The sequence below is a fragment of the Hyphopichia burtonii genome, assembly GCF_001661395.1.
Source record: "Hyphopichia burtonii NRRL Y-1933 unplaced genomic scaffold HYPBUscaffold_3, whole genome shotgun sequence".
Classification (NCBI taxonomy): domain Eukaryota; kingdom Fungi; phylum Ascomycota; class Pichiomycetes; order Serinales; family Debaryomycetaceae; genus Hyphopichia; species Hyphopichia burtonii.
The window spans coordinates 428,416-441,450 of record NW_017963730.1 but is presented as its reverse complement, the minus strand read 5'-3'; the positions used below and the strand labels follow the sequence as shown (position 1 = coordinate 441,450).

At 35.4% G+C, this 13,035-nt stretch overlaps 8 protein-coding genes across 8 annotated transcripts; 3 read left to right on the top strand and 5 right to left on the bottom strand.

The window, feature by feature from the left end:
• The first annotated feature begins 298 nt into the window (after positions 1-298).
• HYPBUDRAFT_152486 (uncharacterized protein) lies at positions 299-1,387 on the top strand. Its single transcript, XM_020221042.1, has one exon. The coding sequence runs from the start codon at positions 738-740 to the stop codon at positions 1,203-1,205; it is 468 nt and encodes a 155-aa protein (XP_020076690.1). The 5' UTR covers positions 299-737; the 3' UTR covers positions 1,206-1,387.
• A 20-nt stretch (positions 1,388-1,407) lies between these two features.
• HYPBUDRAFT_152485 (LIP-domain-containing protein) lies at positions 1,408-2,903 on the bottom strand. Its single transcript, XM_020221041.1, has one exon. The coding sequence runs from the start codon at positions 2,886-2,888 to the stop codon at positions 1,476-1,478; it is 1,413 nt and encodes a 470-aa protein (XP_020076689.1). The 5' UTR covers positions 2,889-2,903; the 3' UTR covers positions 1,408-1,475.
• A 231-nt stretch (positions 2,904-3,134) lies between these two features.
• On the bottom strand, positions 3,135-3,451 carry HYPBUDRAFT_152484 (uncharacterized protein). The gene has a single exon (XM_020221040.1). The coding sequence runs from the start codon at positions 3,385-3,387 to the stop codon at positions 3,190-3,192; it is 198 nt and encodes a 65-aa protein (XP_020076688.1). The 5' UTR covers positions 3,388-3,451; the 3' UTR covers positions 3,135-3,189.
• An 854-nt stretch (positions 3,452-4,305) lies between these two features.
• On the bottom strand, positions 4,306-5,971 carry HYPBUDRAFT_152483 (LIP-domain-containing protein). The gene has a single exon (XM_020221039.1). It carries the CDS (start codon positions 5,912-5,914, stop codon positions 4,421-4,423), a length of 1,494 nt encoding a protein of 497 aa, XP_020076687.1. The 5' UTR covers positions 5,915-5,971; the 3' UTR covers positions 4,306-4,420.
• A 321-nt stretch (positions 5,972-6,292) lies between these two features.
• HYPBUDRAFT_152482 (uncharacterized protein) lies at positions 6,293-6,549 on the top strand. Its single transcript, XM_020221038.1, has one exon. It carries the CDS (start codon positions 6,350-6,352, stop codon positions 6,524-6,526), a length of 177 nt encoding a protein of 58 aa, XP_020076686.1. The 5' UTR covers positions 6,293-6,349; the 3' UTR covers positions 6,527-6,549.
• A 667-nt stretch (positions 6,550-7,216) lies between these two features.
• Positions 7,217-7,888, top strand: HYPBUDRAFT_108399 (uncharacterized protein; the record flags this gene model as incomplete). Its single annotated transcript, XM_020218629.1, has 1 exon — positions 7,217-7,888. One exon carries the CDS (start codon positions 7,217-7,219, stop codon positions 7,886-7,888), a length of 672 nt encoding a protein of 223 aa, XP_020076685.1.
• A 54-nt stretch (positions 7,889-7,942) lies between these two features.
• On the bottom strand, positions 7,943-10,288 carry HYPBUDRAFT_10813 (uncharacterized protein; the record flags this gene model as incomplete). The annotated part of the gene is made up of 4 exons (XM_020218613.1): positions 7,943-9,227; positions 9,568-9,624; positions 9,684-9,886; positions 9,943-10,288. 4 exons carry the CDS (start codon positions 10,286-10,288, stop codon positions 7,986-7,988), a joined length of 1,848 nt encoding a protein of 615 aa, XP_020076684.1. The 3' UTR covers positions 7,943-7,985.
• Positions 10,289-10,411: 123 nt separating this feature from the next.
• On the bottom strand, positions 10,412-12,931 carry CWH41 (Cwh41p; the record flags this gene model as incomplete). Its single annotated transcript, XM_020218630.1, has 1 exon — positions 10,412-12,931. The coding sequence occupies one exon, from the start codon at positions 12,929-12,931 to the stop codon at positions 10,412-10,414; it is 2,520 nt and encodes an 839-aa protein (XP_020076683.1).
• Between the last annotated feature and the right edge of the window lie 104 nt (positions 12,932-13,035).

Genomic DNA, 13,035 nt, shown 5'->3' with positions numbered 1-13,035 from the left:
GGAAATAGCTGCTAATACAAAATAAGCTTCTTTTAAGTTGATCTGATCAGAAAGCAATACAATTTCTAGTAACTACTATAACAGTAACGGTTGCAGAAGATAACCACTATAACTGATACCCTGGCCCGTGCACCTATAAAAAACGAAAGATAAGACAATACTGTGATTGATAACTTGCAGCAAACCTTTAGCAGTACATATACATATATAGTATATTTATATATGTATATATATATATATATATATATTATGGATGTTTATATACATGCTTTTATATTCTTAGTCATCTTGTGATGATGTGACTTTTGCTAGCAATTCACTTCGGATAAAAGTTTCATATGGACCTTTGAAATTTGCCCTGTGTATACAGCAGACGGAACATCCTGCACTGACTCAGAAAGGGCGATGATATTCGCTTCGTTTACAATACAAATCAACTTTAACCGTAACTCTATCCTTCGTGTCATCGGATCTTCAAATCAGTCTCAGACCTCTTCCGTTCAGCCTAATCTTATCGCTCGATGACTCAAGCAGTGGTTGCAATTTTTTTAGCGCAACAAAGATGTGGTCACGTGCGATAAGCTGGGGTATGGGTGTGGTTGTATGTACGGGTGTGGTTTTTTCGTCATTTACCCTTTTGGACAAAACCAAAACTGGGAGGAACGAGCTTAGGGTATAAGAAGCAGGGTATTTCTTTACCATAAAGAGCTAACTAAGGATCGTTGGAGGCTAGCAGAATGGGTCTCTGTCTCTCGTGCATACGTCCAGACTACGATAATGAGGACGAATTCAATGAAAGAAGCTCATTATTGGGCAATCAGCATCTTCACTCCGACGAGAATATTCAAGAGGAGCTATTAAAACAGCAGCAGCGACAACAAGAACTAAATGGGATAGTTAATGAGTTGAACGATAACCTAATTGATGTTTCCACGTTTTTGAGTGATCCTGTTGTGAGTAACGGTACAATTCCAGCGGCCAACCTTTCATATCTGACCAATAGTTTACAACCCCAAACTACTAATGAAGAAAATGGAACTGCTTTAGCCCATGAACAACAAGAAGGTATCCAGGGGAAGCAATATCCTTACGTCCTTAGTCCCGAAGAAAAACAGAAGATTCTTCAAGAAGTTGAGTCTCTAGATTCCTCAGTCAAGGAGGCTTCTAAAATTACCTGTGATGGTTTATTGTATTTAGACTTTTAAGCTCATGGTAAGATGGAACGCTAGCGAAAATGATTTAAATTCTGCTTTAGCCCGTTTCCATGGCTTTGAATTTGGATGAATGGGTATGTCATTTCCCTTTGTCCAGTATTTCGGATTCTGATTTTGTTCTTGTATTTTTAGCGATTTTCATTTCTTCTGGTTAATATTTACATACTTCAATTTAATCATGTTATTTCTTATTACTGAATGTAGATTTATTAATAATACATATATAAATAAATAGAATTGAAGAGATATCGGGGAATTAAATTAGAGTAAGTTAATAACTTTCATAGCTTGTTGTATGTTACCAATGAGACTACCTTCAAGTTCAGATAAAATATCCGGTAAGCCACTCCTTTGAATTTGTTGCAATGCCTGGTAGGTCAATTTAACAATATTATGGTCAACCCCAGGGTAAAGTAAACTTGTTAATCTCTCTTTCTTCTCAGACCCTTTAACAACTGGTCCTTTATTGAAAACATTTTCGATCCAGGCAAATGCTGCAGGTCCTCCTAAGTAAAGTCCAGCTTCGTGATTTGCAATTGAATCAAGTTCAAATTCTAAAGAATTAATATTTCTTTCAGACCAAATTTCATAAATTAACTCAGCATTTTGCTCTAATGGTGCTTCAATATCATGTTTACCGCTGTAAAGGAAAATTGGAAATTTTGGTAATGGGTCATTTTCAAGATCAATTGCATTTTCTTCGGTGATTCTTTTAACTGGGCCACCTGTTAATGCTTTAACCCCTTCTTTAAAATATGAATCATTACCGCTGCCAAAGAAATTATCATTATAAAATACGATCATAGACGATAATAAACAAACTTCGGACGTTCTATTGAAATCTGCAATTTTATCTTTTCTTAATGCTTCATTATAAATGTAATCTTCCATATCAGGGTATTCATTCATCATTCCTTTAATGGCTAATGCTGCAATACCAGCATTATAAGTACCATCAACTGCAAGGGCAACAGAGGTAGTATTTTGTACCGCTCCTCCAATTGCAGCACCAATGATATTTAATTCAGGGGCGTAAGATTCAGCCAAAACTGAACTCCATAATCCAGGAATAGAACCCCCAGAATATCCCCAAGTAACAATACTACAATTTTGATCAATTTTTGTTCCATCAAAGTTTTTAGCTGCTCTAATACTATCAAGAGTTGCATAACCAGTTTTTTTATTGGCACAAAATGCATTATTTAACCCTTCATAATCAGGTGCAACAACGTAATAACCTTGTTGTAGAGCATGTTCAATGTATAATAACTCAAATTTACCATTTGAATTAACCCAAGTGGTATTAGCAGCGAAAGTATACGATGGAGCACAATCAGGATCTGCAGCATCTTCAATGGCCTGGTAAGCAAGAAGCTTTGAAGGGTCTGGATTATTATCTGGCTCAAAAACGGTAGCAACATAAGCAGCTGCTTTACCAAAAGAATCTTGGGAACAATAAACAATTTGATATACTTTTCTGGAAGAAGCTGGATAATAAGGAGAAAGTTCTTGGGGCATTGACCTTTTTCTAATTACTTCCCCCGGTTTATAAGCTGAGATATTGGATGGTTCAGTATAAAAATCATCTTTCAGAGGCTGGAGTAAACCATTTACTTGATTAAACCATAAGCTGAAAATCAATACTATCGAAGTTAACCAATTTTCGACTAACATTTTGGTTTAATAAAACAATGTCTTACTATAAACAGAAGTTAGTTTAACAATGATCAGAATCTTCAGAACAAAATGTCGAAACTCAAAGAGAATCATGTCGATATTTATATCAAGATTTGAAACTTAAGAACTTCTTTGTAAGAACAATTAACTGGAGAAACAAAAATCACTGATTGAAATTCGAGTTACGACTATAACAAGAACTAGATGCAAGCTCAATAACAATAGATTTCACCATCAATAGATAACTTAACCCAGTATTTTGAATTGGCCGTAAGCGATATTGATTCATAGGGCATTTTCAGTAAGATTTCTTTTGGCCCATTACTATAAATAGTATGATCCAGCCACTGATTCTTGATTTGGTACACTTTCTAGTTACTATCGAAATCTCTTCGGCGCATTTAGCCCTTGTCCATGAGTGACGAACAAGCATGTCAATAGAAACAATCAACTGGAAGAGCTGGCAATTTTGCAATCGACAAAATATGCGAGTCATTAAGTTCGAGGGTTCTGAATTTGGAAACTGGTTTTCCTTCTTAACGAGGAAAATATTAACCAACCAACATAAGCCAGATACATATTGTTGTTAGGCGCTATTTCCAGATTTAAGCTCTGTTTAAACTTTATTGCTGGATATGAATATTTCCGAGATCAGATCTCAGTCGTAAAAAAAAAAAAATACATGCTTTCGCTGGGTTCTACTAATCATTGGGGATTTTTGTAATCACTTGTGGTCTTCATAGAGACAACAGGGACTGGAGATGAGTATGACTGGACTTCTACTATGGATTAACAGAATCACTCATTTCACTCGTTCGCTGCTGGTTTCTTTAATTTTGTTTACCAAAAGCTTTGTTTCTATTGTTGATCGAGGATTCATTGTTTTTTTTTTTGTTTACAATAAAACCAACCAGATGTGAACAGCAATTCCCCTCTACTTGGGAGTACTTCTGAGCTTTTGAGGCTGAAAATTGGAGGTTAGCTCAAGCCATGGCAGATTATGGCCGTTAGTTGAAATTTTGGCTCTCATTCCTGTCTTTCTTTACTTCTTCTTTTATGCTCTTTTTTTGGTCTTTTTTTTTTGGAAGTTGCAAAAAATGGAACAACTTATACTAGTAATTGAGCAGAAAATCCCATTGAAGGCCATGTTGGTTCCCCTGGAATTGTTATTCAGCAGCGAGGCAGTTAATTATGCCGATGATAGTCCTCGGGCCAACTTTTGTATAATACAAAGCAAACAATACTGCGGGATACAAACGAGTAAACAATAATTAATCATCAACAATCGATTTCATACGACCAAAACTTTGCGCTCTTGTGGATTGAAGACTTGCGTGGGATTCTAGCTTAGGTGCTTAGAGGTCATATGTAGTATCAAATGGGAATTCTACTTCAGAAAAGAATACTATCACACTGGTTGAATAAATATAAAAAAAAATTAGTATACAAAGCTGTTTAGGAGAGTTCTATATCGAGCGCAAAGAGGTGAGAATAAGATTGTAACATGGCATAAAAGTAAGCAATTAGACTCAAAGCGAGATATTAAGATCGAGATTAAGATCAAGGTCAAGATTGAGTTCGGGTAAGTTTTCCATACCATTAGCAAATAAGTCAAAGATAGAATTGGTTGGACCGATTCTAGCTCCAACCAAAGTCTTAGCAGCAGCTTCAACGAATTCAATAACACCTTTAGCCACCCCAGGATATAAAAGGTTACTTTTCCTTTCAATTCTGCTACAGCCATCAACGTGAGGTTCACCTTTGAATCTTTTATCTAACCAGGCGAAAGCAGCAGGAATACCTTGTTTAGCTTGTTGATAATGGTCGTTGTTTTGATCAATTGCAAACTCTAAAGATAATCCACGTTTTTTAGTAGTATAAGTAGTATTATCCTTATTTCCAATTGGAGTATCAGTCCAAGAACACCAGTTATTGAAAACCCGTTCTACGGTATCAATATGAACAGTAATGTCTTTTTGACCATGATAAAAGAAAATTGGGAACTGAGGAATATCATCTGATTTATTAATGGCCAAAGTATTAGCATCTAAAACATCTCTGATTGCTGGGATTTGTAAGAATTCCCAACCTTCTGGGAAATATTTATCTTCACCACTAAAGAAGTTGTCATTCAAGAATACTTCATGGGAATCATCCAAACAAGTTTTATAGATTTTATTGAATTTGTCAACTTTATCAGGATTCATACTTTTAAATAATTGAGTTTTGAAGCTTGGATACTGTTCACCAGCACCACCTAACGCAGCAGCAACTTGGCCTGCACTAGCATTACCATCTAACAAAACAGCAGTATCGGTGACATTGGTTACAGTACCACCTACTGCAACACCAATGAAATTATCATTTAAGTCTGGAGCGTATCTAGATTGTAAAGCAGAAGCCCAAAGTGGACCAATGGTACCACCAGAGTAACCCCACATGGCTACTTTAGCACCAGAATTAATTTCAGTAATATTTTTAGTTTGTAAAGCACCTCTTATCAGATCAAGAGTTTGGTAAGCACTAAGTTCAGCAGCAACGTAAGCACTTTTAGGGCCTTCCCAATCTGGAACAATTACATTCCAACCTTGATTTAAAACCAATTGAATGATATACATTTCAGATTGAGTAGTGGCAGTAGAGTTGTCAGCACCATCCAAATAAGCATACGAAGGACTACAGTCAATATTGACAGCATCTTCAATGGGGTTGTAAGAGACTAAAGTAGAAGGATCAGCATTATAAGGTTGCATGATGGTTGAGACTGCAACAGTTGGGTTTCCTAAAGAATCGGTAGATCTTACCATTTGTTGCCAGGAGTTTCTAATATTCAAAGTAAAGAAAGGAGAGTCGATAGGGGCAGGAGTTTTTCTCCATTTCAAGATATCACCTGGTTGAGCATCTTCAAAATTTTTAGGTAAATTATACCAACTATCTTGGGATGGTTTCAAAAGAGAGGTTGGAGCTGCAGTTACACAGAGTAGCTGCAAGATCAAAAACAATAAAATAGTTATTGATTTCATTGAGTATACTTTCAATTTTATTATCCAGAGGGAGTTAATATAACGAGCGACTATCTGGAAGAAATAACTAATTATAAGTATAAATTTTTCAATACAAAGGAGAATTTAAAAAGTTTAAACCTTTGGACTCGACGAGGGTTTTATACCTTGTCGTGAAGGAGAATTGACAAAACGCCCAACTTTCTACAATAGCCAAGCCAAAGTACCTAATATAAAGAACAATCTTAACTCGTAAAGTTAATAGATGGAAAGAGCACCCTTAGAATTAGGTATCATTAAGCACGAGGGAAAATCCCCTGACCATAATAGCATTGACTCAAACTATTCTTGCCAATGTTAAAAAATGAAGATCATAGAGCAGCTCTGGGTAAACCGATTGCCATGCTGGGCTAGTCGAGACTGCCTTACGACTTGTAAAGTAACTCCGTCAATGAAATGCAAAGGCAGAGTCCTGCTCCATTCTTAGATCACCAAGCAAGTGAAGATACTACAATCAAAAGAATTAGACCAAACAATAGCACGATCATAACACCGCCAGTTGTTCTGCTAGAAATTAGTCCGAACAGGAACCTTGATTTCTGGAAATCCGTCCTGTTCCACAAAAAACTCTAGTTTTCCAGCAATACAGCCAAGACCCTAGAAAAGACACAGGCTGTAAAAGCTCTAAATGGTATTAGACATTGCCAAAGCTGGCTTCCAAAAGATCTATTCCCCTTTGTTTATATCTTTTTTTTATTATGGTTTGGGGTTATTGTCCCAAATTGACTTTTTGTCTTTTGACAATAGTTTTGCAACAATCAATTTGCAACACCGCGACCCTTTATTTAAGATCAAGACAATCCCTTGTTTCATTGACATAGTAAATAAACATAAAGCACACGAAAAATGTAAATAAACAAACCAGCAGTAGCCTTTTGGGTTTGGTGTCACGCCTATTGTAACTATATTTAGCCAGTCGCCCTTCTTTCTTCTTACTATCAGCTCAAGCTTCTTTTCTTATTTGAAGAAACTTCTGGTGTACGGAAATACTGGTGATAAAAATCGAACAAAAAATCAACAAAAAAAAATCCGAGTTTCGGCAACCTCATGCGATCAAACGATTGTTAAAAAACAAGACACGAGCGAAGCAGAGTTTATCGTAGTTTGTAGATGGCTACTTTGGTATCTTTTGCTGATAAGAATACGCCATATCAATAATCTGGGCATTCACTACTGGACAAGCTCGAGTTTTGGTTTGGAATAGGGTTAGAAGGTTGAATCGATTAGTTGAAAAAATTAGAACAAAGACCAAAAGTGATCAACATGTTGGATACTATAATAACTTGGGTGAAAAAATATGATGAAACTATTGTTACGTGGTTATCAGCGCATCATTTTACTTCGAACCTTGTAACAACAAGAATTAGTGTTATTATATCGGAAATTTTGTTTGCTTCATTCGTATTATTACTTAGTTATGAAACTGTATACTGGTCTGGAATATATCTAGGGCTTTGGGAATATCACGCCAAAGACATTTTCACTGAAGTTCCAGTTCATTGTGCCCATGTTTATGTGAGATTGAATCTTATTGACTCAAAGGATAATGAGTTTTTGCAACAATACTATACTTTAAGGCAATCTTCACCATTTAATGTATTGAATTGGACAAAAACAAATCAATTGGCCGCTAATTTATTCAAATTACCAAGATTTATAAAATATCATTTTGAAATGAGTCCAGAAGATTTCGAAAATAACCCAGAACCAGAATTTGGCTCCACTATAGAACATTTGAGAGGTAAAATCTTGCATCTTTTCAATACCTCTGATTTTTACCGTGACTTTAGAAAAAATTCTCAAAGTTTATCTAAACATGACGTTAGAATCTATAATAATAAGAATATAGAGGTTAAAGAGGATCAAGACTTGCAATATTTAAGTAAAGTTCACATTGAAACTGGTAATGTCATCGACTCAGTGATTTGTCTTTGAACGCTTCTTTTTTCTCGAGCATATATACCTACAATTTAATTAATAAAATTCGTCGTAAAATTGATAATATGAATCAAATATAAACTCCAGGTTTATCTCAATCGTTTTTCTTCTTATCTCTAGCATCAATAATATTTCTTTCGGTTATAACCCATAACTTAATAATTCTTTCTAGTTTAGATTCTAATGACGCGTTCTGTGATTCATCTTCAAATTCTTCATCCTGAATGAGGTTATCCTGCGATTGAACATTATTTTCAACAGATAGAACATTTTTGTCATAACTCAAATTATAGTCGTAATTGATTTCTTCTTCTTCCTGTTCTTCTTCACCTTTTTCTCCATTTTCTCCCAACATATTGACATCATCATCCGGATTGGTTGTTTTGCCAACTGGTTTCGATTCAAACTCGAAAGAATCATCATTGGATTCATGTTTTATTAAACTTCTCTCATCCAAATCATTGAAATCAAATTCTAAATATTTGGGACCAGTAAAATTTTCATCTTGAACTTCATTATCGTCATTGGCTTCATTACTAAATCTAATTGCTCTTGAACCTTTGATATTATTATGATCCAAATTTAAAATGGCTTGATTCACCACTTTATAACATTGATTTCTTAAGGACAAATTGAATAATGACCTTAACTCATCGGGCAAATCCTTTTGATCTTCTATGTTTTTAACGCTAGGGTCAAAATTAAAACACAATAAACTCATGGTGATTTCTAATTCTTTTAACAATTTAGATGAATTAGTCACCTTGTTAACCAAATTCTCTCTAACAAAAGTTAAAATATCATTCAAAAACTTTTTTTCACTTTCTTGGTCATTCTTAGCTTTGAGTTTATGATTACGGATCATTTCAATCAAATTTAATCTTAATAATTTGAAATGTAGTAAATTATTTGCATCTAATATAGTTGGGAAATATTCACTAAGTTTTTGAATCGCATCCGTTATTTGACCTTTCAAAATCAAATATTTTATCTCTCTTCTTTTATTAATGGTGGAATAACCAGCAACAATCTTGGAGTTCACTTCACGAGAGTTGTTTCCATCATTATCGTACAAATTGGGTGCTGCAGTCGATGATGCTTCGCCATTCGTATTTTCTGCTTGGTGGAGGTAGTCCTCAACTAAGTCCGCAAACCGATCAGCGCTATTTGTAGAGTCATTGCTTAAATTTTTAATGAACTGGTTGGTTTGATTCTGTTTCGGTTGTTGCTTTCGATGATTGCTCAAATCTATCTTGGTTTCTTTGGCAAAACTTAGCGCAGCCTCTTGGTGACCCTCTTCAATAAAGTAGTTGAGAATCAAATGGTCAATCTTCTTCTTTGAAATCAGTTGAATCATCTCGAATTTGCCAGCTCAAACTAATCGTTAACTTTATAGTATATGATAAGGAAAAAGTATTAAAGATATTTCTGATCAAAAAAAAAATTAAGCGTGCGACAGACTTATCTTACTGCTAACACATACATTACTATAACTCTGAGCAGTAATTACTTACTAAGATATGAAAAGATGCTATAAGGACTGATATGCTTTGGCTTCATCCATATCAATTCCAATTTTATCCTGTTGGTGAAGTTTAGTAACTAACTTTCTCCTTTGGGGTATTTTGTATAAAAAATGATAAAACTGCAAAATACTTCAAATACTGACTACATACCATGAACTTTTCAAAATCATCTGCCCCTTCTTTAACAACTTCAACAAAATTCTGAAACTTCACGAATTTGAAATGTTAGTACTACTTAGTGAGGGAAACACGCCTTCATTACGTACCATTCTCTTCCTTGAGGTATATTCTTTCATTAAAGCAGCAGAATAGTCATTGTATTTATTTAGAGTATCTTCATTAACACCTTCATTTTCGGCTCCTTTGAAAGCTGACTCCCTCTCTTGAAGTGCCTGTACTTCCAGCTCCAATTGAGATACTTGTAATACAAGCATCTCATCATTGGGTGTTTCAAGGATCTGTTTATATTCTTTAGTCTGTTAATACCATCAAAAGCAAAAAAGACGACTCAACTAGCATACGTACCATTTTCCAAGCTAGCTAATAAACTCTCCATGTCTTTGTTCTTCTGCTCTATCGTTTTGACTCTTTCAGTTATATCGAAGTGGGTGTTTTCATCCTCCTCACAACTAATTTCCTTATATACGTAGTAAGTCAGCTTGCCGTAAACTTTACAGACTAACTCACCTCTAGAACTCAAGTTCTCCAATGCCTTAATTGCATTAGCTTTGTTAATCTGGCCGTTCAAGTTCAAAACGATATCTGCTACGGAGTATGGCCTATACTGTTGTTTCATATAATCGAGAATAAGCTCTTCGGCTTCTTTTCCTTTGGCTTGTGCAGAAGTACCCCTTGCTTTCTTTGTTGCCATACTTACGACTTGCAACTTATCCTATTTGGTTACGACGATATATACTCTACGGAGTGGGAAGTAGTTGCAAACTTTTATTAATTATGACTATTTACGCGACCAAAAGCTCTTTTTTTTTTTGGTTCAAATCTTCTCTGGCATATTCATCATTAGGGCAACAGTTGAAGTCCAACCAAGGAAGTTCTTAGCTCCTTTAGCCTCTCCGGTGGTGTCATCATATTGTTCCCATACAAACCCAGTTTTCTGCCATTGCTTGAATATGTTATCAACCAAGTTAACTCTCAATTGAGAGTATGCTTTTCCTAATTTATCCAGCAACGATTTAGATGCTTTATATGATGATTCTGCTTTGTAATATTGTAAGCTATCTAATACCAAGTAGTTAATGTTAATCCAGATTGGAGATCTCCAATAATTTTCTGCAGTACCATAGTACTTATCAGATTTAGATAAGGATCTGAGACCAAAGTCAGTCCACAATTCCTCAGGGTCGAGAATCATATCTACCAAATGTTCTAATTTATCGACATCTTCTATTGGCATGAGTTTGGTCAAGAATGGGAATAAACTGATGTAACCCTTGTGGCATACATAAACATTTTCATCATCCTCATTTACAGATAAGTCACAATAAGTTTTATGTTCTTCGGACCAGTGTAAGTCATTCAAGTTCTTTATGATATTCAGTTCTATTTCTGCTAATTGTTTATAGTCATCTTCATACCCAACTAATTCTGCCACCAATTTGATAGACCTGGTCATTACACCTATCCAAGATAATAAATCAACGTTTAGTTCGGCAATATCTGCAGGAAGTGCTCTTGGGTAGTCATCAAGACCACTGGCAAGAGAGTGAGTTGATGTACGTCCTCTCCATCTATAAGCTTCTAAATTGGTACCTCTATCAAACTCTTCGACATATCCTTGTTGTGTTGAACGGAATTTGTCGTAGTGTAATTTAAGCTTAGGATAAATTTGCTTGGTAAAGTTGGTTAAAACTTCAGGATTATTCATTATAATTGAGCCTAGGTCTTCTTGATTAAACGACTCCATACCCCCATAACCACCTTTAGCTTTGGCGGGCTCATCAACTTGAAAAGCTCTTGATTTTTCCAATAAAGAACTAAAAACAAGCATGAGTGTAGGTGGATTAACAATTTCTGGACTTTGGACCTGAAACTGTTCTGGTACTCTTGATCTCAGCTCTGGTCCCAAGATCTGTTCACGAGCAATCCAACCTTCATCGTCGATTAAGTTGAACCATGATTTGACTACTTCCAACACCAAGTCAGAATCATATTCTAGTAATGGCAATAAATGAAAGCCTTCATCCCAATAAAAACCCCTTGGAAAGAAGGGTCTTGATGGGACAAAAGTAAATAATTCATATGGGCCCTCTGTTTGACCTTTCAATTCATATGATTCAAATGAATCCTCATCAAAGACGGTTTCTCTATCGACTAAATGATCACCATAAAAATATGAAAGGCCTCCCAATAAACCTGACACAATTTCTTTACCGAAAGTATTATATTTTTTCTTGTTAAATGGCTTACTTGGAGAAAAGTGCTTTTCAAATTTAGAATCAAATGACGATAAAGTAGTTTTAATTTTATCTTTGATATTATCAAAAGTGATCTTGTCATCTTGAGGGGTAAGTGCATTATTGAAGATTATATCGAATTCTGCTGAACCCTGATACATCTTTTGAATGTAATGTAAATTACCTTCGAAATTTTGTATGTCTCTCATTATGAACAATTGCTCTGGTGGGAACTTGTCAAGCTCACCGTGCTTGGTTAAAAGATCTTGGATTGAATCTTGCAACATGGTCATAAAAATGTCTTTTGCTTTCCAGACATTATCATCTGGAACATTCAAACTGTAATGATGCGATTTTTTGGGGTCCAATTCAGGATCGACCAAATATTTACTCACGGGATGCTTATTACTTTTGGGTCCATCATTAATTTCCAATTCAAATAATCCCAATCCATCTGATATACCTGAAAATTTCACAGTCCCCTCATGTCCTTTGACATCTTTTTCGTTATCTAACCTGAAATATCCAGCTCCAGAAATGTCTACTTCAGCCTCAGGGTCCTCAAATTGCCCGTCCTGTACATCATCCCTTTTACCTTCTAAACCTGAATACCAAACGAAAGAAGTTTTAATGTTTTCATAGCCTGCATGAGGTGTTGATTTAACTTTAACACCCCATGATCTCCCATCATTACTTTTGACGAAATCAATAGTAATGTCTATGTGACAATCATTGTCAGTAATGACCTGACGACCACCAATTCTAGGATCATATTGAACCCAATTGGCTTTCCCCATATTATCACCTTGTTCGTAGAAATGTCTAAAGTCTCCGATTGTATTATAACCATCAGCATTGAACCACATTAACCCAGACAATAAGGAGCGTGGAATTCTTGGCCTTATACCAAAGTATAATGCTGTCCTATAGGGTCCCCAAAGTAAGGAATTGTTCGATAATTGATCATATTTGTATGAAAGACTGTCATCAACCTCAACTTGATCTTCTCCTGAATAAACATCAAATTCAATTGAGTCTGAGTTCACCAATCCCACAAAAACAAACAATGACACAACCAAATACAATAGGCCATATCTCATCTTTTTAAATAAGCTTCTCTATAAGAATATTGTGGTTTGACTGCAATCAGTTTAGAAGACACGGTTGAACCTTCGCAAGACTTTTCGTTCTCTTACTTCTTTTT

Coding starts and splice junctions, on each gene's coding strand:
- HYPBUDRAFT_152486 (XM_020221042.1), top strand. CDS start 738: ATGGGTCTCTGTCTCTCGTGCATACGTCCAGACTACGATAATGAGGAC.
- HYPBUDRAFT_152485 (XM_020221041.1), bottom strand. CDS start 2,888: ATGTTAGTCGAAAATTGGTTAACTTCGATAGTATTGATTTTCAGCTTA.
- HYPBUDRAFT_152484 (XM_020221040.1), bottom strand. CDS start 3,387: ATGACTCGCATATTTTGTCGATTGCAAAATTGCCAGCTCTTCCAGTTG.
- HYPBUDRAFT_152483 (XM_020221039.1), bottom strand. CDS start 5,914: ATGAAATCAATAACTATTTTATTGTTTTTGATCTTGCAGCTACTCTGT.
- HYPBUDRAFT_152482 (XM_020221038.1), top strand. CDS start 6,350: ATGCAAAGGCAGAGTCCTGCTCCATTCTTAGATCACCAAGCAAGTGAA.